Here is a 27,372-nt window from a genome sequence, read left to right as displayed (position 1 = left end):
GAAGTGGTTCTAAGAAATATTCCAACGATGAAAAACTGGCATTAATTATTTCTTTTGCTTGGGTTTGAAGGTACTGATGACCTAATCATTGGTGAAAAAAAGATACTAGCTGTCCATGGCAAGTAGGACTGAAATAGCTACTGAAATGATCATGTATGACCTGCTTTCTTTGCCATTGCAGTCATTGTCCTGCCTCTTCCCTGGAACCCAGAGCTGAGACAGATGCACTATTCTGGTATTCTTTTCTCCTGATCCAGCTAAGTTTCCCTGGAGTTCTCAAAATCAGAGATAACTGGCCACACTCTAGGAGCAGCAAATTATTACAAAAGAAAAATCCAAGTGATAAAGGTCTTTAAACTGGAAATTAATATTTATCAAAGACAGAGGCAGAGTGATTACTCACATTTTGCCTCTAGGTGTGATAAAGTAACTAGTATAGGAGACTTGTAAGCAGCCAGAAAACTGGGAAAGTGTATGAAACACACTGTTTTCAGACACTGAATAATAGGCAACACAGGAGGACAATCCTCAGGAGAAGAGAAGTTCATGAGCTGAGCCAATGACAGCTGAAGCTTTCTGACTAGAGGTACTTTCCAAACTGTGATTCAGGGAAGAGGAACCCAGAGGATGATGTTCTCACTGCTCTGAGGAAACAGAGAATGCTAGAGAATGCCGGGTGGCTAGGGAGAGAAGTGCTTAAGGGAGAGAAGGAACCGCACAGAGAAAGAGCTCGAGCATCCGTAAGGGTCCCCTTGGGTCTTCAAGCAAACAGGAATTTATGCACATGTATGGGGACATGACATGAGATTTGGGGGAAAAAAACCCTAACATAGATACATACAGTTTTTCATATATATATGAAAAAAGAACAACTATCAGTGCTGTTTAAAAAAAAAAATTTCCAGGGCTCACACACGATTGGCAGATACTTAAGTTCCAACCATCCACAGTAGAAAAACCGTAGTGAACACGTAGGGTCTTAGGCAGCAGCACCAATGAGTTGTAACTTGGTAGGAAAGCTGTAGTAGTTCTAGAGTAAAGGCTACTACAAACTCACAAGTAACTTCCTGCCAAAACACAATACTCTTTAAAAGAAAACAACAGAATCTAGACACTTGATCACAAAATATTAATGATAACCATCACACAGAAAAAGATTACTAGACAGGCAAAATAACAGAAAAATGTGACATATAACAAACAGAAGAAGTTAGCAAATAGAAGCAGACCCATAAATGACAAAGAAGTGGAATTAGCAGAGGAAGAATGTAAATGAGGTATCCTAACAATATTGAAAGATTAAAAGGAATGTATAAATATAATGAAGAAAAATGGAAGAATCAAAAGGAGCCATTATAACCAGAAAAAGCAAATTTGACATGCACAAGTCCTATACACTGAAAACTACAAAATACTGCTGAGAGTAATTTTAAAAGACCTAAGTAAATGAGAGATATCCCACCTTCATAGAATGCAAATATTAATCCCATTTAAAGTGTCAAATTGCATGAAATCCATACATAAATTTGGGGGAAATCTCCATAAAAATCCCAACAGGCTTTCTGGAGGAATTTACAGCCTGATTCTAAAATGTATACAGAAATGCAAAGGTCCTGAAATGACCAAAACAGTCTTTCAAAAAAATAAAGTTGGAGGATCTCAAGACTTGTTATAAAGTTATCATATTGAAGACAAGGTAGAATTGGGCACTAAGAGGGATACATACACAAATGGAATAAATTAGAGGGTCAAGGAAAAGAGTCACATATATGCTTAATCAGTTTCTAACAAAAGCACAGGTATTTCAATGAGGAAATAATAGTATTTTTCACAAATGATGCTGTAAACACTAGATAACTATATGGGATATAAACTGGACCTCAATCCTTACCTCATACCATGCACATGAATGGATCCCAGACTTAAACTCACAAGCTAAAACTATAAAACTCCTGGAAGAAAACACAGGAGGCACACTTCCCAGTCCTAGAGTAAGCACATATTTCTTAGAGAGCACCAAAGCTCTAATCATAGCAAAAGAAAAAGAAAATAAGAAAGAAATTTGGACTTCAACAACAACAACAAAAAAAAACTTCTGGCTCTTCAACAGGTGTTTATACTACTTTTCTACTGTTATAAAACATATTAACAGAAATTTAGCAATGTAGAATACCACATATATTTATCATCTCAGTTTCTCATAAGAAATCCATGCACAGCTTAGCTGAATCTGCTGCTCAGGACCTCATAAGGCTGTAATCAAGGTGTCAGCTAAGCTGGGGTCTCACTTGAAGGCCTGACCGGAGAAGTACCTGTTTCCAGCCTTCCTCAGGTTGTTGGCAGGATTCATCTCTTTGTGATTGTCAGACTAAGGTCTCCATTTTCTTGCTAGATGTAGACTTGGCCACTCTCAGCTCGTAGAGGCTGTCTGCAATTTCTTGCCACATGGCCCTCCCCATAGGCCTTCTCACAACATAGCAACTTACTTATTAAAGCCATAAATGGAGAAAAGTCTCTCACTCCAGTCTGCTAAGATGGACTCTTATATCATGCAAGGGAGTGACATTCCATTACCTTTGCCATATTTTGCTGGTTAAAATTAAGTTACAGGTTCCACACACACTCAAGGGGAGGGAACTAGGCAAAGGTGTAGATACCAGGAGGCAGGAATTATTGGAGGCCACCCTAGGGTCTATTTTCCCTAAAACTGGTAAGAAAATGGATAGGCAAGACAAAGATCGGTTAAAAAAAAAAAAAAATTTGCAACAGATGTCTATGAAACAGGGTTTATATCCAAATTACATATTTAGAAAACTCTTAGAATTCAGTAATTTTAAAAAGCATAAAACATGTTTTTTAAAATGGGCAAAAGTTTGACAGAGACTTCAACAAAGGAAGATTTTTAAATGACCAATAAGCACAAGAAAATCAGCATGATTAGTCATCAGGGAAATGTAACTTAAAGTCACAATGAGATATTATCAATAATACCCACTAGAATGTCTAAAATTAAAATGATTGACAATACCAAATAGTGGTGAAGATATGTAAAAATGAGAACTCACAGGTAATACTAGCGGGAGGGTAAAATGGAAATTGTTTGGAAATTTCTTATAAAGCTAAACATATACCTTCCCTCTAAGAATGTTACTCCTAGGTATCTACCCAGGAGAAACAAAAACAGATGTTCACCAAGACTTATACAGAAAAAAACTCTCATAGCACCTTTATTCATGATAACCTCAAACTGGAAATAATGAAAATGTCCTGTAACAGGTGAATGAATAAACAAATTGTGGAATATCCAGAAAATGAAATACCCAGCAAAGGAATGAACAGATGATACACACAGCAACATGGATGAATATCAAAATAATTGTGTTGAAGAAACCAGACAAAAAGAGTCTTCATATGAAATTCTAAGCAAGCACAATTAATCCATTGTGTTAGAAAGAAGGTCCATGGTTGCCTGGGGAAATGGAGGGTTGGAACTTTCTGAGATCCTGTACATGTTCAATATTTTAAATGGAGTGGTGATTACATGCATATATACATTTGTCAAAACATATCACCATGTACACTTAAAATGGGTACCTTTATATGTATGTAAACTATATCTCAATAGAGCTGATTTAAAATCATTACCTGTGATCGCTTTGTAACAACTGCCTATTAAAGCCAAGTCTGTGGCAGATCAAGCAGCTACTGAAACACACCATTAGGGCAGAAAGAATACAAGATTAAGGATAGGTCAGCCACCTCTCACTGCACTGGGAAGCTTAAAGAATGAAAATTGCAAAATCAGAGGCCAAGACAAAGTCAGAAGACAAGACAGTCTCTATGACAGACTAAGAGAACCTCTTCTCTCATAGCAGCTCAACATATGCAGCCTAAAAAGTTAATTCTGTGGGTTGCAGAATTCAATGAACGTTGTAGTCATAGACTAATCAGGTCTCTTCCATGAAAGTTAGGGCACTGATGGGAAAGAGTGGGACCTTAAGAACCTGAATGAGGACATGTGTATTGGTTTGAATGAATCCAAATCCCTTGACCTTCAAATTCCATTAGCTCTCCTTGGCCAACAGCATCAGACCCTCCCTCCCTTCTGAGGACAGCCCTGCACTGTGTCATGCTGGGGGAGCATGTAATGACCCTACTTTTAATATTATGTTCCCTACGAATAGTAGGGTGAGGATAAACAAAGAGACTACCCCATGCAATAGTTCAAACTATATAACCTTTTCTCAGAAAAATATTCCAGAAGGAATCTGCAGATTCTGTTTCCCAAAGTCATCCAGGGGCCCAATCTAGGGAAGCAACTCTGATTTTGCCAATAAATAGCCCCCAAAGTAGCTCCAGCCTTATACCATTTTCAGCCAGCAAAATGGGAAGAGCTGAGGAACCAGGGCAAGAGATTTCCTTCTCGATGGGTAATGCACAAGGGTCGCACATCACTTCTGCTCACATTCCACCAGTGAGAATTTAAGCTCATGGCCACACCCATCCACAGGGATGCCGGAAAATGTCGTCTCTGCCACAGGCGTTATTAATGAATTTTATCTGATTCCATTTTCATTGCTCAGTAGCCATTCCATCAGTTACTGTACATCCTTTTGTGTTCAAGAATGAATGCTTGCTCTGAACAAACACATCTTTGCCAGTACATCTTTCCTTTGATGGCTTCTCAACAACAATAACCTTTGGTTTATTCCATAAGTTGAAACACGTTAGAAACTATACTTTTATCCAAATATGTAGTAAATCTCTTATGTTTCACAATTTGTTCAATTACTTGTTTCTTCGAAACCCTGGCAGGTGCCATTAATTCATTCCTTTTCACAGCTGATATATATATATGTATACATATGTATGTGTGTATCTATATGTGTGTGTGTGTGTATCACAGTTTCTTTACTTGTCTGATGGGCATTTGTGTGGGTTCCATGTTTTTGCAACTGTGAATTGTGCTGCTATAAACAGGTGTGTGCAGTTTTTGTATAATGACTTCTTTTCCTCTGGGTGGATACCCAGTACTGGGATTCCTGGATCAAATGGTAGTTTTACTTTTAGTTCTTTAAGGACCCTCCACACTGTTTTCCATAGTGGTTTTACTAGTTTACATTCCCACAGTGACCTGGATGAGATTGGAGACTATTATTCCAAGAGAGGTAACTCAGGAACAGAAAACCAAACATCGTATGTGCTCAAAGTGGGAGCACATACTAGATGAATAAAAGTATTATCACGAGGCAATAGTCTAAGCTTGCCGCTTTGATGTTTAAAGATAAGGCTTTCTGACATCCATTCATAAATATTAACATAAACAGAAAATAAGCAGTTTTTTGTAATTGTTTTTTTAGCAAAACATGATGCCTGATTATCAACGATAGTGGAAACAACGAGTTTAATACTGTTATAGCAAAGCAAACACAACTTTGAAAAACTACTTACATCCAACGAGTCCTCCTTCAACAGGATGAGGGCCATATTCTGTGATACCAATCTGCAGGAATACCCTGAAGTGGAGGAAGAGACAATGTGTGAATTTTTCTTTCCTTCCGTGGGCTCCTTACATTCAACCTCCTTGGTTCTATCTGCCACTTTACGCCCTACCAGCTCACAGAGAGGATAGGGTAACAGTGAGGAGTAGGACAAGTACATTGATTTTGATTCTTGTAGACAGATTGAATAGAACTAGTTGGGAATGTTTTTACAACTAAAGGCTAAAATAAATACTTTCCAATTTTTGGTGGATTTTTCTGTATCTGTTATCCTTGTATATCATTAAGATAAGCTTCAGATTGTCTAAAGTGACAGTGAACACTTTAGGCAGGCAGTGGACCCCAATGGTGCGCCTAAATCAGCCCACACATGCCCACTGGGATGGCCACCACTGGGATGGCCAGCTCCCTCCCTTCCTTTAAGAAAGCAGCCAGTTCTCACAACAGGTTTCAAAGGAATACACTGAGGGAGTCACTTTTCCTGTGAAAAATTTAAAGTAATCCACGTTTCAAAAAAGTTTTTTTGGTTGTTACTATAAAAGGCTTTAAAAAAAAAAAGGCTTATTTGGAACAAAAGTACTCCTAGTTCTTAACAATTTCCTTCTCATTTTTCAGTAAAGTTATCTCTACAGGTTAAGCAAGATACTATTTTCTGCTTTCCCTCCCAGCAGAAGACCATATTTTCCAAGAAGCCTTGGGCTGTTTTCTACTCACACTTTGCCCTGGGTGAGCACTCGTGGACCAAGCCAAGCACCTCTCGGGATGCCTCCCCTCCAATCCACACCGTTGGTGGGGAGGAGAGGGCTCTAGCAACTCCAAGACCAGAGGTGTCCACCAGCGCACTGGCCTGTCTCTCAGATCACCCTGCCATCCTCTCAGTGCCTTGAGGGGTTAGCGACCACTTGTGCTTTCCACCAAACCCCAACTCAATCTCTCTCATTGAGAAAAGGCAAGAAAAAAAATCCTTCTCCACAGAAAATCGGCCCTCACAACTAGTTTTGTCTCAGCACCTTAAGGTAATGGATTAATGATTATAGAAAAGGGAAATCAATCATCAGCCTTCAAGCAAACAGGTGACAATCTCAAGGAAGGGCTTAGCTAGTACTGTTCCTAGGGCCAGGGGGAGCAAGGATTCTCCTCACAGGACAGGGAAGAAGACGTCCTTCTCACAGACGCTTCACATGGCTAGAAAAGAAGACGGCATTTACCTGAGGGACAAGCAGCAGAACTGCTGCATTTATGTGCTCAGACCTACTAGCAGGTTCTCTTTTCATCCCTAAGAAATCCTCATAACAGGCACAAAATGAAATTCAAGATAGACAAAAATTAAGACCAAGAAAACCCTGTTGTGGGTTTTTGGGGGAACGAAGGGATTGAAGGAAACAGTAAAAAAAATTTCGTTTGTTTATCTGAGAAAGTACATCCTTCCTTAGGACCACCATGTAGAACATTTTGTAAAGCACCTCCGAGATCAAATTTTAAAGGGCAAAATTACAGCTTTTCATCCAAATGTGAATTTTTTAAGGCAACATGAAAAAGACATAGCCAAGTTAACAGTTATCTCAAGGGAATCAGATTATTTCTCTTGTTAAAACAAATACATTCTTGTTTTTAAAGCCAAAACAAACTGAATAATTTTAAATCACAATACCACATGGGCAAATACCTGTTAAATCTCTAAAACAAAAAAAAAAAAAAAAAAAAGAAGGGGGGAACAAGAAGCAATTTTCTATACATTTACAAACTAGTTCAAGTCTGTATTTTAACAACAGTGATGGATAAAAGTGAGAGCCTCTCAAAATGCCATTAAAAGCTCTGCCTAGTAGGACTAGAATAATCGAACTCTTTGTTTCCCATTAAAATTTTACAAATGCATTCTTCCTTCCTATAAGTTCTTAGATTAGGTCCAGAAGGGAGGTCTACATTTTCTTTCCACTTGCAAAGAGGGATATTGCAACTTTAATCATTTCCCTCTATGTTAGATTTACTCTTTCTTCATCCCCAGAGACTTCCAACAACTTCATGCAATGTAGACTGTTACAAATTTAGTGTAACTAATGCAAAAAGATTTACTGGTAGTTTTTTATTTGAACAACAGCTGCAGAAGCTGGCTGTAATTTTTAAGCCCTCGCTTGCTGCTTTTATATTTTCAATTTAAGCAAAATGCCATTTGACAACTGAAGCTACACAAAGATACGGAAAACTCTTAAGTCTTTTTTTTCTAGCCATGGCTGGGGAGAGAAAAAAAAAACTACTGACACTTTCATGAATTTAAATGTACAAAACCAAAGACTTCTGAGAAGAAACAGGTTAAGGGTTTTGCTGTTGTTTTTAGTTTGGATCCAGAAGTGAGATTTTGCTTAGAGAATTATCAGTCGGAGCACTCGCACTAGACAGACCAGGGAAGTTTAAACCAGTTAATTGTGGCTTAACTAATGTAGCAAATTAAATTGTGTCAATCCACATTTGGTGTGCTTGATTTCTAATGTTTTTGGATAAAATGAGATCAACTCTTGGAGAAGAGCCAGGTATAGAATGTCAGTCCACACTTGTAAATTGAGGTCTACTTCTTTAATCTCGCAATCTAACAAGACGGCCATAAAATGACTGAGAGGAGAACCTCTGGGATTTCATTTTTTACTATAGTTGAAATGAGCAGTATACTACAAAAGGGTTTATTCTACTGCCTGAATATAATCAACATTCAAAGAAACCAAAATATTACAGAGTCTATGGTACTTACAGCAGGACTTGATTTTAATACAATAAGATAATGCTTCACACTAGAAAATACTACCAAACCAAATCCCTCAGCTCTCTCAACCAAGTTTCCTCCTTAAAAACAGAGAACACTGGTTTTGATATCAAATCCAGATTTCTCTGGAGACATTTTTGAACAAGTCAGGAACAATGTATCCTTACAAACCATGTATCCTGAGATCACGAACCCACCAAGCTACCCATCACAGGATTCAACATGGTACCAACCCACAGTCAACATGTGACTGGTTCGCAACAGCTTTACAGATAATCTGGTCAGTCAGTGTCTGCACGTATGAAAACCACTGGCAGACAACAAGAATGCATGACAAAAGATGGTCTTTTTTTTTTTTTTTTTTGAGATGGAGTCTTGCCCTGTTGCCCAAGCTGGAATGCAGTGGCACCATCTCGGCTCACTGCAAGCTCCACCTCCTGGGTTCAGGCTATTCTCCTGCCTCAGCCTCCCAAGTAGCTGGGACTACAGGCGCCCGCCACCACGCCTGGCTACCCATCTAAAAGAAAAAAATTTTTTGTATTTTTTTCTTTTAGTAGAGATGTGTTATCCAGGATGGTCTCGATCTCCTGACCTCGTGATCCGCCTGCCTCTGCCTCCCAAAGTGCTGGGATTACAGGCGTGAGCCGCTGCGCCCGGCCTAAAAGATGGTCTTTTAGGCTATTCCAGGTGGGATCAAAGGAGCCCGTCCAGAGCCCATTATCATCCAGAGAACCAGGGAGCTGAGGCCTTGTCCATGGAGCACATGCCTGGGCACCTCTCCCTCGAGCCCCTTCAGGCCCTTCTCAGGAACCCTTGCCACACAGAAGAACGCGCTGCCTCAGCCTCACCTCACGGCTCCTCCCCAAGATGGGATATCCTGGCCCATTCTATTTTCAGGCATTTTTGTTTCAAACAAATTCTGAAGGCTCAAGTTTTAAACGTGTCTCATCCAGGAAGACTCCCCTGGTCCTTTACAACTCCTGTTGCTCCCTCTGAGAAATGAACACTGTGTGTTGTGGTTAACTGCTCAAGATTTTCAGCTTTATCACATCTGTGTGACCTAGGCTAAGTTACTTCATCTCTCTGTGCCTCAGTTGTATCTTTAAAGGGGGATAATGCCTTTTAAATTCTCCGAGGGAATTAAATATAAAACATATGTAAAGGACTTAGTGCAGTATCTGGCACACAATAGATAATATTTGCTAGTAACTATTACAAAAGCCAGTCATGATTAACATCTACACTGCACAATTGGTGCTTCCTCATCTATTTCATTCTCTGACTTGTCTCATAATTAACTCATGCCCCAAGTGTGGAATGGAAGTTCCCCAAGCTTATAGTAGAGCACCTGGCAATGTCAGCTGCAGGTAATCAAGAAATACAGGACTGAATCTTCCGTGAAAAACAGCAGTAAGATTGAGAGCATTACCAGTGTTGCCACCCTCACAGTCCGGCTTCACCCGAGAATGGCAACTCACCTTCCTTTAAATGAACAAGAAAATGTACGGGCAATTACAGGAGGGGCAAGTGACATATTGAGTCACTTCCTAAAAGTAAACTTAAATAATCTACATGTATCTCACATCATCCTATTGTTTACCTTAAATATACACAATAGAATTTATTAACATTTTAAAAATAAACCTCCAAGACCATAAGAAATGGTTTAAAAGTATCAAATGATGGGTAGCAAAATACAGGGAGGGTGGGGAAAAGACTTGAAATTTCAATTCAGAAATGTTTTAAGAGGAAAGCTAATGCCAACTTAATTACTTTAAAATGGAATACACACTAGGATTTTGTTCTCACTCATCCTACATCCATTACAAAAAAATTACAGACTCTGAAAACTCCACATCTACTGCATAACTATTTAATAGATATTTTATCCAGTGGTAATAAGGAAATGACCACTGCGAGATTTACCAGGGCTACATCTGAAATTTCACTTTAGACCAGCTGATGCCAAATTTTTCAGCTAAAAGAGAAAATCGCCAACTTCTCAAAACACAGCTAGTTAGCATAAATGCAAGCACAGCATTGCAGGATTCTGGCAACATGCCCATTTCAAACGACTAAAACCTATGCACAAGATGATTGTCTATCTACATAAAATTCACTGGCTCACAGGAGACACATGTCCTGGTACTTGATTTGACTAAGTGTATTTTTTTTCCCAAGGTATGAACAAAATGTTAAACTTTAAAAATAAATTCTCAAACTATGAGATAGATATACTTAAAAAAAAAAAGAAAAGAAAACTCTAAAAAGAGCCAACACCCCCAAACACCAAAGATAATTAACGTCACCAAATCTAAAGATGAACTCTAATGGTACATACCACTTAAGATAATGCTGTGAATTAAAAACGTAAGAGTCAACAACCATAAGGCACCCCCATTTCAGGGACATTAACATGTAAAAACAATGTGCGCCTTGGAATAGATGAAATATACTACCATTCTCCGTGCTCTTTTAAATCAAATTGCAGAAAACATTTTTTGCAAAAGCTATGTGAATCCCTCTAAATAAGCCCCACATCAGAAGTCAAGAGCCCTGAAACCTAGTAGCAGTTTGGTCATTAAGTAGGGTATAGCCCTGGGAAACGTAGAATTTCCTCCTCGAGCTGTAAGACTGTTCATATGTAAAGATTTAAAAAAGAGTTTTCAGAACTCTTGCTTGAAGGTGATCTTGAAGCAAGTGCCTGGCACTTGCCAGACACTCCATTAACTTGCTGTTTCCCTTTTTTCATCTAGAAGGAGAACTGCTAAATACTTCATCTTCCCAAATATCTTCTGAATACCTTAAAACCCACACAGGATGTATGAAAATGTAAAGTATTATGGAAGACAAGTCAATAATGGTTCATACTACCAGGGGTATGAGGGCTATATGACGAGAACACAGGCTTAGAAACCCACCCTGTATCTAGAGCATGACCTCATGCTGCTGACAGCTGCCACCTGTGGTCTGACACTGATAAGTCTAATAAAATGTCTGGACGTATATGCTTTCCTGAGCTTTCTGCATCATTTGTAGGCTCAACAGATACCTTAAATCATAAAATGACATTTAAATTCTCAACATCACCCAAGGCTACAAGCTTGAGTTCCAAAGGCGAAGTGAAGAAACAATTCAGACATAGCTCTCCCAAAGAAATCAATTCTCCAGCTGTTAGCAGCTCACTTAGTAACACCCAAGACGTGTTTGAATCTGACTGATACACTAGATAAAATGCGAACAGAGAAAGCCTCCATGATAAACATAAGACTTTGACAAAAAGTCATCAGGTTATAAAGCATCATCTTCTAGTTGTCTTGGAGAGTACTTGCTAAGAAAGATCAGTTAAGAAATAGCATAGGTTTGGCCGGGCGCGGTGGCTCAAGCCTGTAATCCCAGCACTTTGGGAGGCCGAGACGGGAGGATCACGAGGTCAGGAGATCGAGACCATCCTGGCTAACATGGTGAAACCCCGTCTCTACTAAAAAATACAAAAAACTAGACAAGCGACGTGGCGGGCGCCTGTAGTCCCAGCTACTCGGGAGGCTGAGGCAGAAGAATGGCGTAAACCCAGGAGGCGGAGCTTGCAGTGAGCTGAGACCCGGCCACTGCACTCCAGCCTGGGCGGCAGAGCGAGACTCCGTCTCAAAAAAAGAAAAGAAATAGCAAATGATGTGAGTGGTTCTGGCACCAGAACTACACATGACTACACCCTCTTAGAAAAAAGTAAAAAATAGTAATAATCATTTTTTAAAAATTGTTTGGAATGGTATCAATTATCTCATAAGGCTCAGAGCAGCCTCATCGCATACAAGTAAAACTTTCCTTTTCAATTAATAATCCATTTGTGTTTTCTGGGTTGATTTTCAGTGCTTTTCAGTGTTTATCCCAAATTTAGCTAGATAGACTCAGGTATAACAAAATGAACATGAAAAAAAAAAGGCTGCATGTGCTCCCAGGGGCTGGACAGTGTAGTGTGGATGAGAGGCAGTAAGAGGGAGCTGTGGCCCTTTTCCAGCCAGGGCACATCCAAGAACACACTGAAGATAGTTTAGTCTAGGACCAGCGACATGCACAGGTTATTAGGCCAGCAGGAACACTCAAGATCTGGAAAACTAAGAAAGGTTACCACTTTACAGCTAATTTTTTTTTTTTTTGAGTAAGTCATCATTTTATTAACCCAAGATACTGTATTTTATGGCCCATCATCAAAAAACTCTATGCAGGCTATATTGTGATAGTAGGGCAAATTTGAGGTATTGTTTGCAGGTTAAAGTTATAATACAGCTCAATTTTAACTTGATCAATTACCCACTGTTTTTTCACATTGCTCTAAGAGGGTGGAAGGCATGCCACCTACATTTTAGGTAAGTATTTCAGGGTGGCAGTCGACTTAGCATGCCATCTGTGAAGAACAGGGGCCGCAGATCCATAGCAGGTGTTTTAGGCCAAACTCATATGAAAAATAACACATAAAGGGCCAATCTATATACTTATACAGAAACATAGTATACAAAAAGCAAATGTGTTATTCTTCATCTGTAAAAATGCCAGCCACATCATCAAAGCGCTGTAAGCTTGGGGTTTGTATTTTCTACTAGCAGTGATGATTCTGCACTAAAATACCATCATACTCTTCTCCAAAACCAAGCATCTGAGTGACAACCAGCACAAATCCAGGAACACAGGCCGGGCGCGGTGGCTCAAGCCTGTAATCCCAGCACTTTGGGAGGCCGAGACGGGCAGATCACAAGGTCAGGTGATCGAGATCATCCTGGCGAACACAGTGAAACCCCGTCTCTACAAAAAATACAAAAAACTAGCCGGGTGAGGTGGCAGGCGCCTGTAGTCCCAGCTACTTGGGAGGCTGAGGCAGGAGAATGGCGGGAACCCGGGAGGCGGAGCTTGCAGTGAGCTGAGATCCGGCCACTGCACTCCAGCCTGGGCGACAGAGCGAGACTCCGCCTCAAAAAAAAAAAAAAAAAAAAAACAAAAAAAAACAAAAAAAAAAACAAATCCAGCGAAGCAAAAATCTATGGCTGATTTTCAGCGAACTGTTTCATGGAATCCTATGTCACTCTCTTGTGAGCTAACTTCAGCTTTGCTTTGGGAGCCCAACTTCCATTTTAATTAAGTATATCCCTGACAAGAACGATTATACGCTTTTGTCTTTTTTTTTTTTTTTAATTCAATTTACCCAACAGGCAGCGTATTATTTACTAACTTGAGGTTGTAGGACAAAGATGCAAACAAAGCATCAGGTTTTCAGGAAAGGCGACACCACTGGATTATGTTGAGAATATTCAAGCCAGACTACTCTGAAGGCCACTACACCTCACTTTGAACTACAGAAGGCTGCTAGTAGGTTTCCTCCTAACACACAGAGCCACAGACTAGAACACGATATAGAAATAGAAGTCCACTATCGGCCAGGCACGGAGCGCAGTGCGCTCATGCCTGTTAATTCCCACACTTTGGGGGCGCAAGGAGGCGTGGATACACGGAGCCGCGTTCAGGAGATGGAGCACCATCCTGGCTAATACCCGTGAAACCCCCCCCATTCTGTACTAAAAATACAAAAAAATTAGCTTTGGGTGTTGGTGGCCGGCGCCTGTAAGTCCCAGCTACTCCGGCGAGGCTGAGGCAGGGAATGCATGAACCCAGGAGGCTGAGCTTACAAAAGTGAGCCGAGATTGCGCCCCCCACTGCCACCCAGGGGCCTGGAGTGAACAGGAGAGAGGCTCTATCTCGGAGAAGAAGTGAGGAGAGGAGAAGAGAGAGGGAGAAAAGTCTACTTTAGCGAGATATTATAAGTTTATGCCAGTCCTTATGTGCTTCAATTTTACCACATAGCACCACGGGTCTTGTTACACTTATAATGCGGTGCATCAAAGTACCAGACAGACCAAGGCATGCGCTGGGCTCATGCCTGTAGAATCCCCAGCACTTTTGGGAGGGCCGAGGCGGGGTGTCACAAGATCAGGGAGATTCGAGACCATCCTGGCTACAGGTGAAACCCCGAACCTCTTTACTAAAAATTACAAAAATTAGCCAGGTGTGGTGGCGGGGCGCCTGTAGTCCCAGCTACTCTGGAGCTGAGGCCAGGGAGAATGGCATGAACCCGGGACGGCAGAGCTTGCAGCCCTGAGTCGAGATGGCCCCACTGCACTCCAGCCTGGGCAATAGAGCAAGACTCCGTCTCAAAAAAAAAAAAAAAAAAAAAAAAAAAAAAAAAAATGCAGTGCCAGATAATGTTTAAATATTTCAAATAATCAAGATTAGATTTTTAAAAAACGAGTAGCTTCAACTCCTTTTCAAACTTAAAATGTGCTCCTTTAACAATGGCATAGTTATCCTGACTTAAATTCCTTTTCTTCAAGTTTCATCTCTGTGATGCTCTGTAAGCAAGGAAGTTGTCATCGAAGCTGGGCAGGGCAAGATGCAAGGCTCTTAGAAAAGTCCATTAATGGGCAAAACTATTAAAATGGTTATAATTACATAAAATAAGGCATATTTAAACCTAGTGAAAACATGCTTCGTCTCAGACTAAAATCTTGTGAAGAAAGCAAAAAGAAAATGAAAGCTGTCACGTCTTGAATTCTATGCCCTACGTAAGTGTGTCTAACCCTTTCTAGGAACTATGATGGTTTTAATGTTTGTAACAGGAATGAGGGCATCTTCATTTGATTCGGGTCCATTTTTCTTAGCCTTGTGAATGAAGAGTCCTGTAAAACGCCATGGGTCAATGAATTTGAGAAACATTTAGACACATTTACAAGATACTCGAAAAACTAATACAAAAGGCAGCATCAGGAAATTATTTGTAAAAATCATTACCTATATTAATTGCAGTTTCTTGTTTGTCTCCTGTCAACACCCATATTTTAATTTCTGCCTTCAATAGAGTTGCGATGGTTTCTGGAACTCCTGCTTGAAGGCGATCTTCTATGGCTGTGGCTCCAAGTAGCAGTAAATTCTAGATTGAAAAAATATCCTCAGTTAAAGACTGGCACATACTTAAGAACAGCACTAAAATTCTGGCAAAGAAAGGCAATCAAACTGTTCTGAGACAGTTGTTCTATTTCCTCTATTTTACACCTATGTCTGCAGACGGCATCTGGATGGGTGGCATTTCCAAATGCCTTGCAGTGATGGACTCACTCTACAGACACAGGCCGCGCAGTATTCATCACTGATTTCTCGATACAGGAGCTTGTTAGAATAGAAACCATCTGGCAGCAGGGCAGATGGGCAGGTTATCTCAAGGACACTGACAGTACCTGAGCCCTCCCTTTCAGTCCACAAATGAGTAGCACATTATATCACATTTAACAAACGATGATGAGAACTAATTCTAGATGATACAGCAAAATAGGAATAAGAGACTTGTGGTGCTAAGGATTTAACAGTGAGAGAAAAAAAACATCCAAGTATCTTAAGATGGAGGGTAGCTATAAAACGTTGCCCCTTTTGGAGCTCTTTAAGGTCCAGGGCAGATCAGCTCACATTGAGGATGGGTGTGGATGTGTGGTTCCCTCGGGCTGCCTGTGCTGTGCCTGCTGGTCTGGCAGATTTCAGAGACTACACAAAGGGCCTGCTCCATGTACCCACATCCCAAGTCTCTCCAGGATATAGCACCTCTGCTTGGTCACAGACTGTGGGAAGATCCAGCTACCTCTTGAGCACCCACCATAGGCACGTCACCTATTTAATTACTTTTTTCTAATTCTAAAAATAATGTGGGCTATTTCCAGTAAAACAGGGCAAATAAACACCTGAATTCAGTTTTTTTCAGTTCATTTTAATTCAGTACATTAAAATGACTGAATATACATAACTGAATATAAAACTTAAACCAAAAACTGTATAAAAAAGCAGAGGAGAATTTTTTAAAACCAACAGAGGAATGAAAAAAAGTTAATAGGCGATGTTTTCAAAGTTATGGAAACTGGGCCAGACATGGTGGCTCACACCTGTAATCCCAGCACTTTGGGATTTGGGAGGCCCAGGCATGAGGGCTACTTGAGCCCAGGAGTTTCAGAGCAGCCTGGGCAACATAGCAAGATCCCATCTCTACAAAAAAAAAAAAAAGTGAAACTTAGCCAGGCATGGTAGCATGATCCTGCAGTCCCAGCTACTCGGAAGGCTGAAGTGGGAGGTTAGCATGAACCCAGGAGTTTGAGGCTGTAGTGAGCTATGACTGCACCACTACATTCTAGCCTGGGTGCTGGGTAACGGAGGGAAACTCCATCTCTATATTAAAAAAAAAAAGTGATAGAAACTGGAAATTGGATGGCCCTATGGCTGCCAACATGAAACAGAAAAAGCTGCAATCTGGCTCCCACACTTGAAGGAAACCAATAAATTGAAAGTGAGCTAATGCCTTAGGATAAACTGAAAAGAACAACAACAACAATAAAATCAAAGTAGGCAACATGGAGCAGCCATTGCAAAGCTTAAGTATCATTAAAGTAAGTTAGTGCGAGAAAGCTTAGCATTACAACATCTAACCCACCTCCACAGCATTCTGATTGCTCCTGTAACTCAACAGCGTGAGCTAATCTCATTAAGCCTAATCTTAAGCAAAGTCATTGATGCTGTTTTTGACCTCATATTTCTGAAGCTATCAATAATGTTTAGCTGAGGGTGGCTAGACCTTTCAGAGAGACCATGCAAATCAAGTGCTTCCTAAAGCAAAGAAAATGACTCAGAGCTACTGGTCCATTAAGACACAAGAAAAGAGAACATCCCTACACAGTAAAAGGATTCTTGGTCAAAGACTTTGTGAAATAGGTGGTTAAGTCCTTCATGGAGCCGTGAAGACTGTATTGTGTGCGGTTACCTTCTCAATGATCTCGTAACACTCTTCCAACCGTTGAGCTCTGTCCTTCAATATGGTGCTGGCTTCCTGATAGACTTTCAGCCACTCCTCATACTCATTCTCAGAGAGATCAGCATAAGCCACACAGAGAGTCCGCAAGCCTGCAAGACAGCCACTGGTGAATGGAGGCAGGCAGAACGCGTGATCTCCTAGGGGACAGCCTGTGCTCCCTTTCCCATCAGTATGCTCAAAAAAATTGAAGAGACTCGGTACTTTAGGTCATTCTAATTCAACACTCCCACATCTACCAAGGGAAATTTAAAAACAACTCGCCTGTATTCTAATATAAACTACCTCTTCTGTAAGTCTGAGTGCACAAGAAGTCAGAATAGTGAATTCTCCGTGGCAGAGAGGTTCAGCGGCTGTGCATGATCCATGCACAGTAGGCAGGTTTCAGCAAGCAGAGGAGGTGGGAAGTGTGTTTCAAGACAGCAAGGAAAGGCCCCATGTGCTATCCCATGAAAGATCCAGGCTTTCAAGGAGCCACACCCATGCATGTGTGTCAGTGTGTACTCACATGTGCATGCATGCAGAGCCAGAGGTCAGAAAGCAGCAGTCAGCACTTCAGCATGGCTCCAGCTATCATGCTGAGTATCATGACATTCGCTAGCAGAAACACCTGACACCAGTGTCATTTACAGTCTTCCAGAGAACTCCTTTCCTGCTCACTATGGGTTCCATGAATTATTATTTCCTTAAGTCATGGATAAGCCAGTGACATAAGGACACCAAGAGAGGAACCGGAAAATAACCACATGAGTTTTCTGAGAAGGGGACTAGTAACTAAAGGTGATTCTACATGCTGTGCGTTGGCCTGCCTCTCCCTCTGGCTCCAGTGCTGATGAGTGACAGAGGCATCTACAGGTAACTGAGTTTGGATTTGGCTATGCATCTTGTCACTGCCATGGGCACAGGAGGGGATGGGGCAGGCACTGGAAGAATGTGCTCCTGGAAATCAAGACAACATGCTTGAAAGTACAGCTCCAATAGCCAAAAACAGCATTTCCAAATTCCACTTACCTTCCGTGGCAAAGTATTCCAGATGGCATAATGTTTCCTCCATATATTTTGAGTCTTTTGAAAGTCTCTCAAAAATTACATTATCCTATAAAATAGGGAAACGTTGTGACTGGCAAACCCTTCAGTAAACCTTCCAGCCAGCATGCTAAGCACAGCTTTGTTTCTGTTTATCTAACATGCATGAGAATACCCGAGTGGGTAAGTAGGAATTTAGCATTTGGCTGGGCTCAGGCATGAGCTTTGGAAAACAAATTGGGTATGAATGTGTCCAACAAAACCGAAATCTGTATCTTAAAAGCCAAACAAAAATATGCTGGGGAGAACCAGAAGTACGGGAGAATCATCGGAACACAAGGGGGCCTATATTCACCAAAATTTGCAAAACTCATATCCCAAAGTTTATCAGGTGCTTGTGCAGAAGGGGAAAGGGTAAAATGCACATCCTAAGTTACTCAAATACAACCTTGCTTCCCAACACGGGAGGCAATCCTAAGCATAGAGGGCACAACCCACTGGGCGCTGAACTCAGTTCTGTTGAGAAACACACAGGTGCACAGCTCATCTGTCTACAACTATTTCCATGACTGACAAGAAGGGTTAGGGGACCAGACCCCACAGATAATCCATCAAATATGTTACAAATTGCATAGTTTTAGGCTTCTAAAAAAATGTTTTTAAACTGAGTTTGGTTTTGGAGAGAATTAAATCCTATAAAAATAAAATACACCTTTGCAGCCTTTTCATATGTACCTCTTCTATACTGACAGCCCTCCTCTCTCTACCACCTCATACTGACACCTGTTGTACTCAATGTGGTACTTGGAACACAATAGCAAATGAATAAACAAAAAGTTTTAAAAATATATCATATGAGAACAAAACCTAGATGAGCTCAATTCATTTTGCCATAAACACAGAATTCTTTAGCAAGTCCAAATATAATGCCTTTAAAATTCCCATGCATTCTCTCATTTGTAAAAAGCTCTAGTCATCATGTACTCAAATAAAACCACTCCTCTTGCCACAACTGGTAAAGATTAGTAATACTGTCAACCACTAATTAATCCTAGGAGAGCTTTGTATTCTTGACATAGTCAAATAAAATAAGTTTAATAATTCTTTCCCTCAATACATAAGACTACAATTTAACAGGATCTAGTCTTAAGATTCATAAGCAATAACATTTTTCCTTTGAAATAAATCATTTAGATTTGGCTACTAGAAGGTACACAGGACAAAAGCCTGACCTAGGAAACTGACTAAAAGGGGCAGTAATAATGCAGCTACACATGGGCATTGCCTTTGTACCTACAACACGGCTCTCTATAATGTACAAAAAAAAAAAAAAAAAAAAAAAAAAAACCATAACAATTGAGAAGAAGAGGTGCTAGAGAACCAATATATATCACAGTACTTAAGATTATCATAGGTCAACACAAATTACTTTATCTTCCCAAAGTCAAAACACGATGCTGGTAAAACCGGAGTAAGAATTCATATTCCAAGGATTTTGCATGACACATGGAGTCACTGTTTCTGAAACCAACGATTGGCTAAAAGTAAGCTTTGCACTGACCATCTTTGCCACACTGCCCTGAACCACCATTATCTTCAGTGGGCTTTTACTACGAAGTCAACTTCACAGCCCACCTGAAAGAGTCTTTCCACTCTGGACAAACAGTCAGGGAGTGATGAGGAAAGCAGTTAGGAAAGGCAGCAGATTAACAAAGCTGCCAAGAACTCGGCTGTGCACACCGCTTCTCCGATACTTACAGCCCCTTTACAGTAGAGTCGAAGTCGTCCTGAAGGAGTTCGGACAATTACAGACATTCTTTTTCTGTCACTGGGGGAGTGAAAAAAATAAAGTCTTCACTGGTCTGTTTACAGGATGCACGTCCCCAGCTGAACACCAGTCAAAACAAAAGATGGTCTGGGGTTCCTAAAATGGCCAAGGTCTATCTTTCCCTGCCTTTTTCTTCAAAGTAGGGCCTAACCGTGTATCTCCTACTCTTTTTATTTACATCTAATGAACATATGCCTATTTCTTTCCCTGCCATGAAAATGGACTAGCACCGCTATTTGCAGTAGGAAAAACAGAAAAGGAGAATTCTAGCACTGACAGTCCACATCCGATTGACTTCTGACTCTACTCTCTAAAAATATTCTTTATTTTCCACCTCTAAGCTATCAAGTAACGTGCCTAGTAGGTACAAAAGTGGGAGACTCGGTATAGATCCACTTAACTCAGAAGCTCCTCCCTGTGTCATCTTTTAACTGGAGTAAAAGAAATCACAAATCCACAGAACACTCCCAACTCAGCACCAAGGAACTCTCTCCCCGCTCACCGCAGCATCTACACTTCCTCACACGGTCTTTCCTCCTGGCCCATCCTCACCCACCGAGTCCTCAGTGAGTCTCCACCGCCTACGAATTCTTCTTACTGCTCTCCGTCCACCTGTGCAGCCTCGCCTCATCTCCCACCAACACTCCCATGCACGACCACCAGGCTTTGAGCACACACGGGACTCACCATTCTCCTCTTCTACACATTCTGATCCTCCTTTGCCAACAGCATTTCAACCTCCTGAAGCACACTCCAACTACAGGAGGCCCTACACCCCCCATCTCTGTGGCCTTTCAGTGTGGTGGTTCCCAATGGACTATAAGTCTCTAAGAGTGGGGGAGAGGCTCTCTTCAGTTCTGGATAAATGCCCACATCCTAACCCATAGCGCTCTAGCTGACCTGGATTTGCCTTCTCTGTCAACCGTCTTACAGGTAGACACTCCTGGCAGTACTCAAAACCCATGTTTCAGTTTCTCAATGTGTAAAGCAACTACTTCAAGGGAGTATTATCAAGATTAACTGGCACTGGAAAAGAGATGAGTCCATGAAAAACAAATAGACTCACCACTATAACCACAAATTATCTTTCTGCTCCTTCTTATTCTCCCATAAATACATTTTAATACATCCTTGTGTCTCTATCCATAGTCACCTGTTTTTATCTAACTCTCTTTTCTCCTCCTCCTTGCCTGTCCAATAACTGCTGGTCCCAGTTAATGCAGTCACAGGGCACTGCAGTTTCCAACAAAAGATGGGGCACGAAACAGTCTAGAGAGATGCCTAGCACGTCGCTCACCTCCACACGCAGGGACACTGTCACCACTTCCTACATGAGCCACCACCATCATCAACCATCCCTCCTCCCCTCCCCATGGTTCCAAGTCCAAGCCTGCAGTCCTAAAACTAAAGACTAGGGCTGGAAAGTATTTCCTATACAAAGATACAAAACTAATCCTTATTTTAAAATAGCTTACAAAATAGAGCAAACAATTTGTGAATCATTTAACAAAGGTTATTGAAAACTCCACCTAATTTTAATCATAGGAAAAGATGCTTTTGAGATAGCAACAGAACTTTGCTTTAGTACTGACAATTCCATGTTAAAAAGAGGCAAAGAAACAAAAAATTAAGATATGTTTCCTTATAACAATGAATGTTCTATGTGAACAAAAAAAGTCCAACAAATATTCCTGGGTCTTACTTTTCAAAATTGTACTGGGGAAGAATGCTTCCGAGTAAGTCCAGGAAAACTGCCCTACGTGGACCCAGCCTCTAATGAGATAAACTGATTTCATCTGTCATCATTTGTCAGTTTCTCAGATCTCCAGAGGAGCGCTCAGATGGAGTAAGAGGAATGACCTCATGGGACTTGGGAAACGCCAATGAAAATAATGCCCTCATCACATGCGCCAAACTATTCAGACATGTCTGCAGCTGCTGATGCAAGAGCATCAGGCTCTGGCAATCTAAAGAAAAAGGAGGACATGGAAGGAGAGCATTTCTCTTGAGTAAAACAAAGAAAAATAACCTGCTTCACTTTCCTTAATGAAAGTCACAAATTCCAAGGAGAAGAGAGTTTATGGAGATACATTTATTATATTTAATACTTAAGTACTATATTGGATCATACCATACAATCATGTAAACACTCTGATGAAGTTGGTAAATAAATTATTTTCTTTCAAATGTATGAAAGAGAAACATACCTAGAAAATTCCAGGACATTAAGGATTCCGAACGTTTGTTCCTGTCCCATCTAAACGAAGAAAAATAGGCTCTTACCCAAGGTGCAGAGTATTAGAATATGAAAGCAATTGTCTCCAAAACATAAACAGACGTAGGCTCTCTCTCTCTTCCCACCTCCTAGCCCTTTGCAACATGTACTAGTTTTCTCACAAGTCTGGTGGGGTCAGAGCTCCCTCTTCTGGTGGAAGTTTCTCATGTTTCTTCAGTGCTATGGCTGTCCTAACAGGTGACTGGTGTAGACACTTCCAAGAGATGGAGATAAAGGACACCAGCTGCACAGGTCCGTCAGAAACCTTTGGCCCAGTTATGCTTCTGAATTCAGGATTTTACAAATTTCATAAAAATATACGCATATTCTAGACCATCTACCATAATGTCCCCAGCAAGGTCTGGGGTAACATGCTGTTATACAACACATCCACGTTCTCCAGCAAAATGTATGCATATCACAGGAAGTGAGATTCATAAAGATCATAAACAGCCTCATTGCTTCTGATTAGGTTTTGCTGCCAAATAACTATTCACCAAGCTTAGGAAAAAATCTTTTGGAATTCAAAGGCATTTGGGTTTTGAATTTGCAGATAAAGAGATGGTGAATCCGTACCTGGTCTCAGAGCAATCAATGAAACGCTCTTTTTCTTTGGGTTCTTTCAAGTTAGAATGTCAATATTCACAATTTTTTCCCATCTAAAAATTCCAGATGGTGTGTACACTATTTTCAAATTTTTAATCTAATCTTTCCATTTCCCCAGCACTTCACAGTGGAAAGAATGTGGCCTTTGGCATCCAATACATGTAAGTTTGAATCCAGTTTCTGCCTCTAAGTGTGTGACTTTCTTATGCATGGCAAAAGCATTTGTCTTCTAGGGCTCAGAGAAGTAATCAATGAAGTAACACATTCAAATTACCAAGTAGATGACGGAATCTTGATCTTCACACCCACAACTCTCCACTCCTTCTCTTTGCAGCCCACAAAACAACTCATGATCCACTTCACCCAGCCTTCCTCAATCTTTATTCACCTCCTCGGAACCATGAATTCCGAGTTCCCTTTCTCCACAGACTGTCCCAACTTTTCATCATGTCCCCATTCAGAAGACACCCAGTGCTACCACCACCACCCAGCACCAGGGCTGCCACTCCCAGGGGCCACCTCCTCTCTGCACCACAGTTATACCAACCACCTCCAGATGCAGCCCATGGACGTGGCTGTTCTGACTATTGGTGAGGACACTTCATGTAAATATGTAGGAATTTGAGAATTTGTTCCTGACTTGGTAGTACAGCAGTAAGTTTTTTCTTTTACTTATATGCAAAACCTGTAATTTGAGAATTGGTGGTTTGATGAATGGTTGAAAGGGACTCTTTTTATTATTGTTATTTACGAGTCCTAACTAATCAGGTAGTCTTTTGTGACCCCCAGAAATACGACCTTAAAATTGTAATGAGGTAACAAAGAGGGGTCAATGCAGCATATAACACCAGGAGGACGACACCAATAGGCTCTCTAGGTTCCACATTTACCTGGCATTGTGAGTGAAGTGGTGCGCACCTGTTCTCTTCTGCCTCTCTCACCTATGATCCAAGCCCCCAACTCCCAACCTCGATTTTTGCAATGCAGAGACATGCGGCAGCACCCACACAACTGAAAATCCTACAGCTAAGATTAAAATTCTCCTCCAACTGAAGGGGAGAAAAGACCTCATTTTTAAAAAGCTTCTGTAAGTGAAATTCTATATTCAATCAGTACTTCATTCTACTTTTAATGATGGTACCTTTCCCTAAGCTCAATTCCCTCTGTTGACTAAAATAAGCATAGTAAAAGTAAACATGACCACATGATCTCATCTCTGTACTCCATAAGAAACTGAAGATGCCAATAAATGGGTACTTTGTATAAGATATGATATTTTATAGGTTTTGCATATAACTAAAAGAAAAAACTTACTACAGTACTCCCAAGTCAGGAACAATATCAAGTTATTATACCATTTGGAAGTGAATTTCAAATGCATTAAAGGTCTATGGATTTAAGGATGCATCCACAAAGCCAAAAACTATAATCCCTGAGTCTTCCCCAAATGGAGGGGTAGGGAAAGGCAAGGGATGGCAGGGACTAGCCCCAGACCCTCATCATCAATCCAGACAATAAGAAAACAGCCCTTCTAACTGGTTATCACGAAAAACACCACTGCCTCACCAGTCGTAACCACCATTTTCCCCTAATGCCCATTCCAAAGGTCTGTATTTGATCTTCTTGTTGATATAATTATTTTTCTATCACTAAATTTCTCCCTTTGGCCTGTAGGTACGGAAACTCAGAAGAAAATCAGAAAATACGTAAACCCCTTGACTTCAGTTGCAGGGGGATCCCTCACACAGATAAAAGAGATCAAAGCCGGACACAGTGGCTCACGCCTGTGATCCCAGCACTTTGGGAGGCCAAGGCGGGTGGATCACTTGAGGTCAGGAGTTTGAGACCAGCCTGGTCAACATGGCAAAACCTCCTCTCTGCTATAAATACAAAAACTAGTCAGGCGTGGTGGCACGTGCCTGTAGTCAGTCCCAGCTGCTCGGGAGGCAGAGGCAGGAAAATTGCTTGAACCTGGAAGGCAGAAGTTTTAGTGAGCCGAGATTGCACCACTGCACTCCAGCCTGGGCAACACAGTGAGACTACATCTCAAAAAAAAAAAAAAAAAAGAGACAGATCTTAACTCTGACTCCTCTCCCAGCTGAAGAGACTTCTGAGGCCCAGTGGACTGTGAGGCTCCACTGAGTAACAACTCTTGGGCTCTGAGGCTACAAAAAGATGTAGAACCTGCCCTCAAAGACAAGTGGGCTGCTAAGTTATTTTCCCAATTATTATAGAACAAAGAGTAGACTTGTGAAGTTCTTTGCTACAAATAATTTCACATCAGTGTATGAAAGACACGTGGAAAAGCATCCTTAAGGGCGAAACAGTACTGCAATGCAAAACAACTCAAACAAGCTAATATCCTATTAACTCCAGTTTTTCACAGGTCTGATTTTTCACCAAAAGAGAAGTTTAGCTATCACTTACAACCTACATGCCATTTCACATGCACAATCTTCACAAAAGTAGGTGATCTGAAACGTGCATACACGTGTTACTCACCGCTTCTATGATGACTGAGAATGGTGTTCTGGCTGTGAAGACAAAGCCCAGCTTTTTAGCTCCTTTCACCAAAGCAGCTTCATCTGTCAATTGGGAGTTGGTGAAACATTGACATATCACTGGTAATGACAGAATTCTGTTCAGTGTCACTTTGCAAATTGACAAAACCCACTCTACTGAAGGAGGCCTGGTGTCATCTGCGCAGTAGTAAGGACTCAGGGTAGAGAAACACTTGCTCTTCCTACCACCAGGTTCTGAAATGAGCACTTCTGTTAGGTGGAGGGCTTGGATCTATGCTAATTCACCAGGACAAGAATGATTTCTATTCTTGCTACTCTCGCTTGGGATCAAGTTCTCTCCAATAAACCTAAGTAATAGTCCCACGACTCCCACCAAACATCTCCTCTGAGCACGGCGGTATTTTAGTTGTGCTGTGGGATTCCCAAGCCCCAGGAAGTGGGTAAAGAGAACCCCCATGCACAGCTTCCCCAGCAGGTGGAGAATCTGAGGTGGGGAGGATGAGGAAGAAGCCAGCTGTGTTCTTTCTTCAGAGCTCTGTCAGGCCCAATCACCACCGCCGGGAAACGCAACATAACCGGGGTCCTCCCTTTGCTGTTAAAAAGGGGTTATGAGAATCAGGAGAGCCCACCCCGGGCTCTCTACGGCTTTGCACCTGTAGCCACAGCCTGGCCTCAGGACGAGGCCAACAGAAGACAGCTGGGTCTATGGGGCGGACTACATGGCAGCATCTCCAAGAATAACTGCAACACCCAGTCTCCTGAGAAGGGGCCAGCAGGGGACACCCGGCCAGAACCCTCACCTGGGGATGAGGCCTGGTAGATGATGTTATCTCCATCCTTCTCAGGAACAACCGTGTGGCACACGGCCAGAAGGGTGAGGAACTCCTGAATGCAAGGGGCTGTGGGCTGCAAACGTGAGGTGGGATTAGTGTCAGTCACAACACCTTCAACAGGCACCAGGGCTCACACAAGCAGATCCCCACCTAACATCCGGTCATCCTGCTGCTCCCTGTAGGACAGGGTAGAGGTCCTTAATATGGACCTCAGAGCCCCCTCCTACCGCTCTGGAGTCCCCAAGCCGGTTCTCGCGCGCACTAATCCCTGGGTTTCTCTTGGGATGCAGCTCCTGCGCTGTAGCTCAAGAGACGGGGAGAGAAAAGACTAAGAGCCTTCCTGTACCTCAGCACACCCTGCCTGCCCAGGAGCCTCGGCCTTGCCCACGTGCTTCCATTTACCCATGTGCTTCCATTTGCCCATGTGCTTCCATTTGCCCACGTGCTTCCATTTGTCCACGTGCTTCCATTTACCCACGTGCTTCCATTTGGCCACGTGCTTCCNCTGTAGCTCAAGAGACGGGGAGAGAAAAGACTAAGAGCCTTCCTGTACCTCAGCACACCCTGCCTGCCCAGGAGCCTCGGCCTTGCCCACGTGCTTCCATTTACCCATGTGCTTCCATTTGCCCATGTGCTTCCATTTGCCCACGTGCTTCCATTTGTCCACGTGCTTCCATTTGTCCACGTGCTTCCATTTGCCCACGTGCTTCCATTTACCCATGTGCTTCCATTTGGCCACGTGCTTCCATTTACCCACGTGTTTCCATTTACCCACGTGCTTCCATTTACCCACGTGCTTCCATTTACCCATGTGCTTCCATTTGCCCAAGTGCTTCCACCTCTCCATGTGCTCCCACTTCACCACGTGCTTCCACTTGCTCCTCTGCTTCCACCTCCCCTGTGCTTCTGCTTCACCCACGTGCTTCCGCCTCACTCCCGCAAGATCCTCCAGAAGTGTGTGTTCTGCCTCCCCCACCGCTGTACCTCAGGCCCCATAAACAGAAGATGCTTCTGTCTCCAGGCTCCCATCCCCTCCCCGACATCTGTTCTATGCAGTGTCCATTCTGTAAGTTTATAATCTCTTAACACCTGTAAAGCAGTGCATCTCTCACCCATTACTCTTGAACAGCAACAAA

At 41.8% G+C, this 27,372-nt stretch overlaps 1 protein-coding gene across 1 annotated transcript in view; it reads right to left on the bottom strand.

Moving 5' to 3' along the window:
* Nucleotides 1-929: 929 nt before the first annotated feature.
* The window catches only part of LOC108515307 (phospholipid-transporting ATPase IB), a 128,159-nt gene continuing 101,716 nt past the window's right edge, over nt 930-27,372 (bottom strand). Inside the window, exons 17-25 of the mRNA XM_017852053.1 lie at nt 26,204-26,309; nt 25,384-25,466; nt 22,208-22,257; nt 19,931-20,000; nt 18,158-18,242; nt 17,099-17,238; nt 15,094-15,232; nt 5,452-5,516; nt 930-1,067 (exon numbers count right to left, since the gene is read on the bottom strand). Of these exons, the coding sequence (XP_017707542.1) occupies nt 930-1,067; nt 5,452-5,516; nt 15,094-15,232; nt 17,099-17,238; nt 18,158-18,242; nt 19,931-20,000; nt 22,208-22,257; nt 25,384-25,466; nt 26,204-26,309 (876 nt within the window). The remainder of the gene's footprint in view (nt 1,068-5,451; nt 5,517-15,093; nt 15,233-17,098; nt 17,239-18,157; nt 18,243-19,930; nt 20,001-22,207; nt 22,258-25,383; nt 25,467-26,203; nt 26,310-27,372) is intronic.

The sequence above is a fragment of the Rhinopithecus bieti genome, unplaced genomic scaffold (genome assembly GCF_001698545.2).
Source record: "Rhinopithecus bieti isolate Rb0 unplaced genomic scaffold, ASM169854v2 scaffold_2247, whole genome shotgun sequence".
Taxonomy (NCBI): Eukaryota; Metazoa; Chordata; class Mammalia; order Primates; family Cercopithecidae; genus Rhinopithecus; species Rhinopithecus bieti.
Note: the sequence above shows the minus strand (reverse complement) of the source record. Positions and strands in the feature narration are given on the sequence as shown.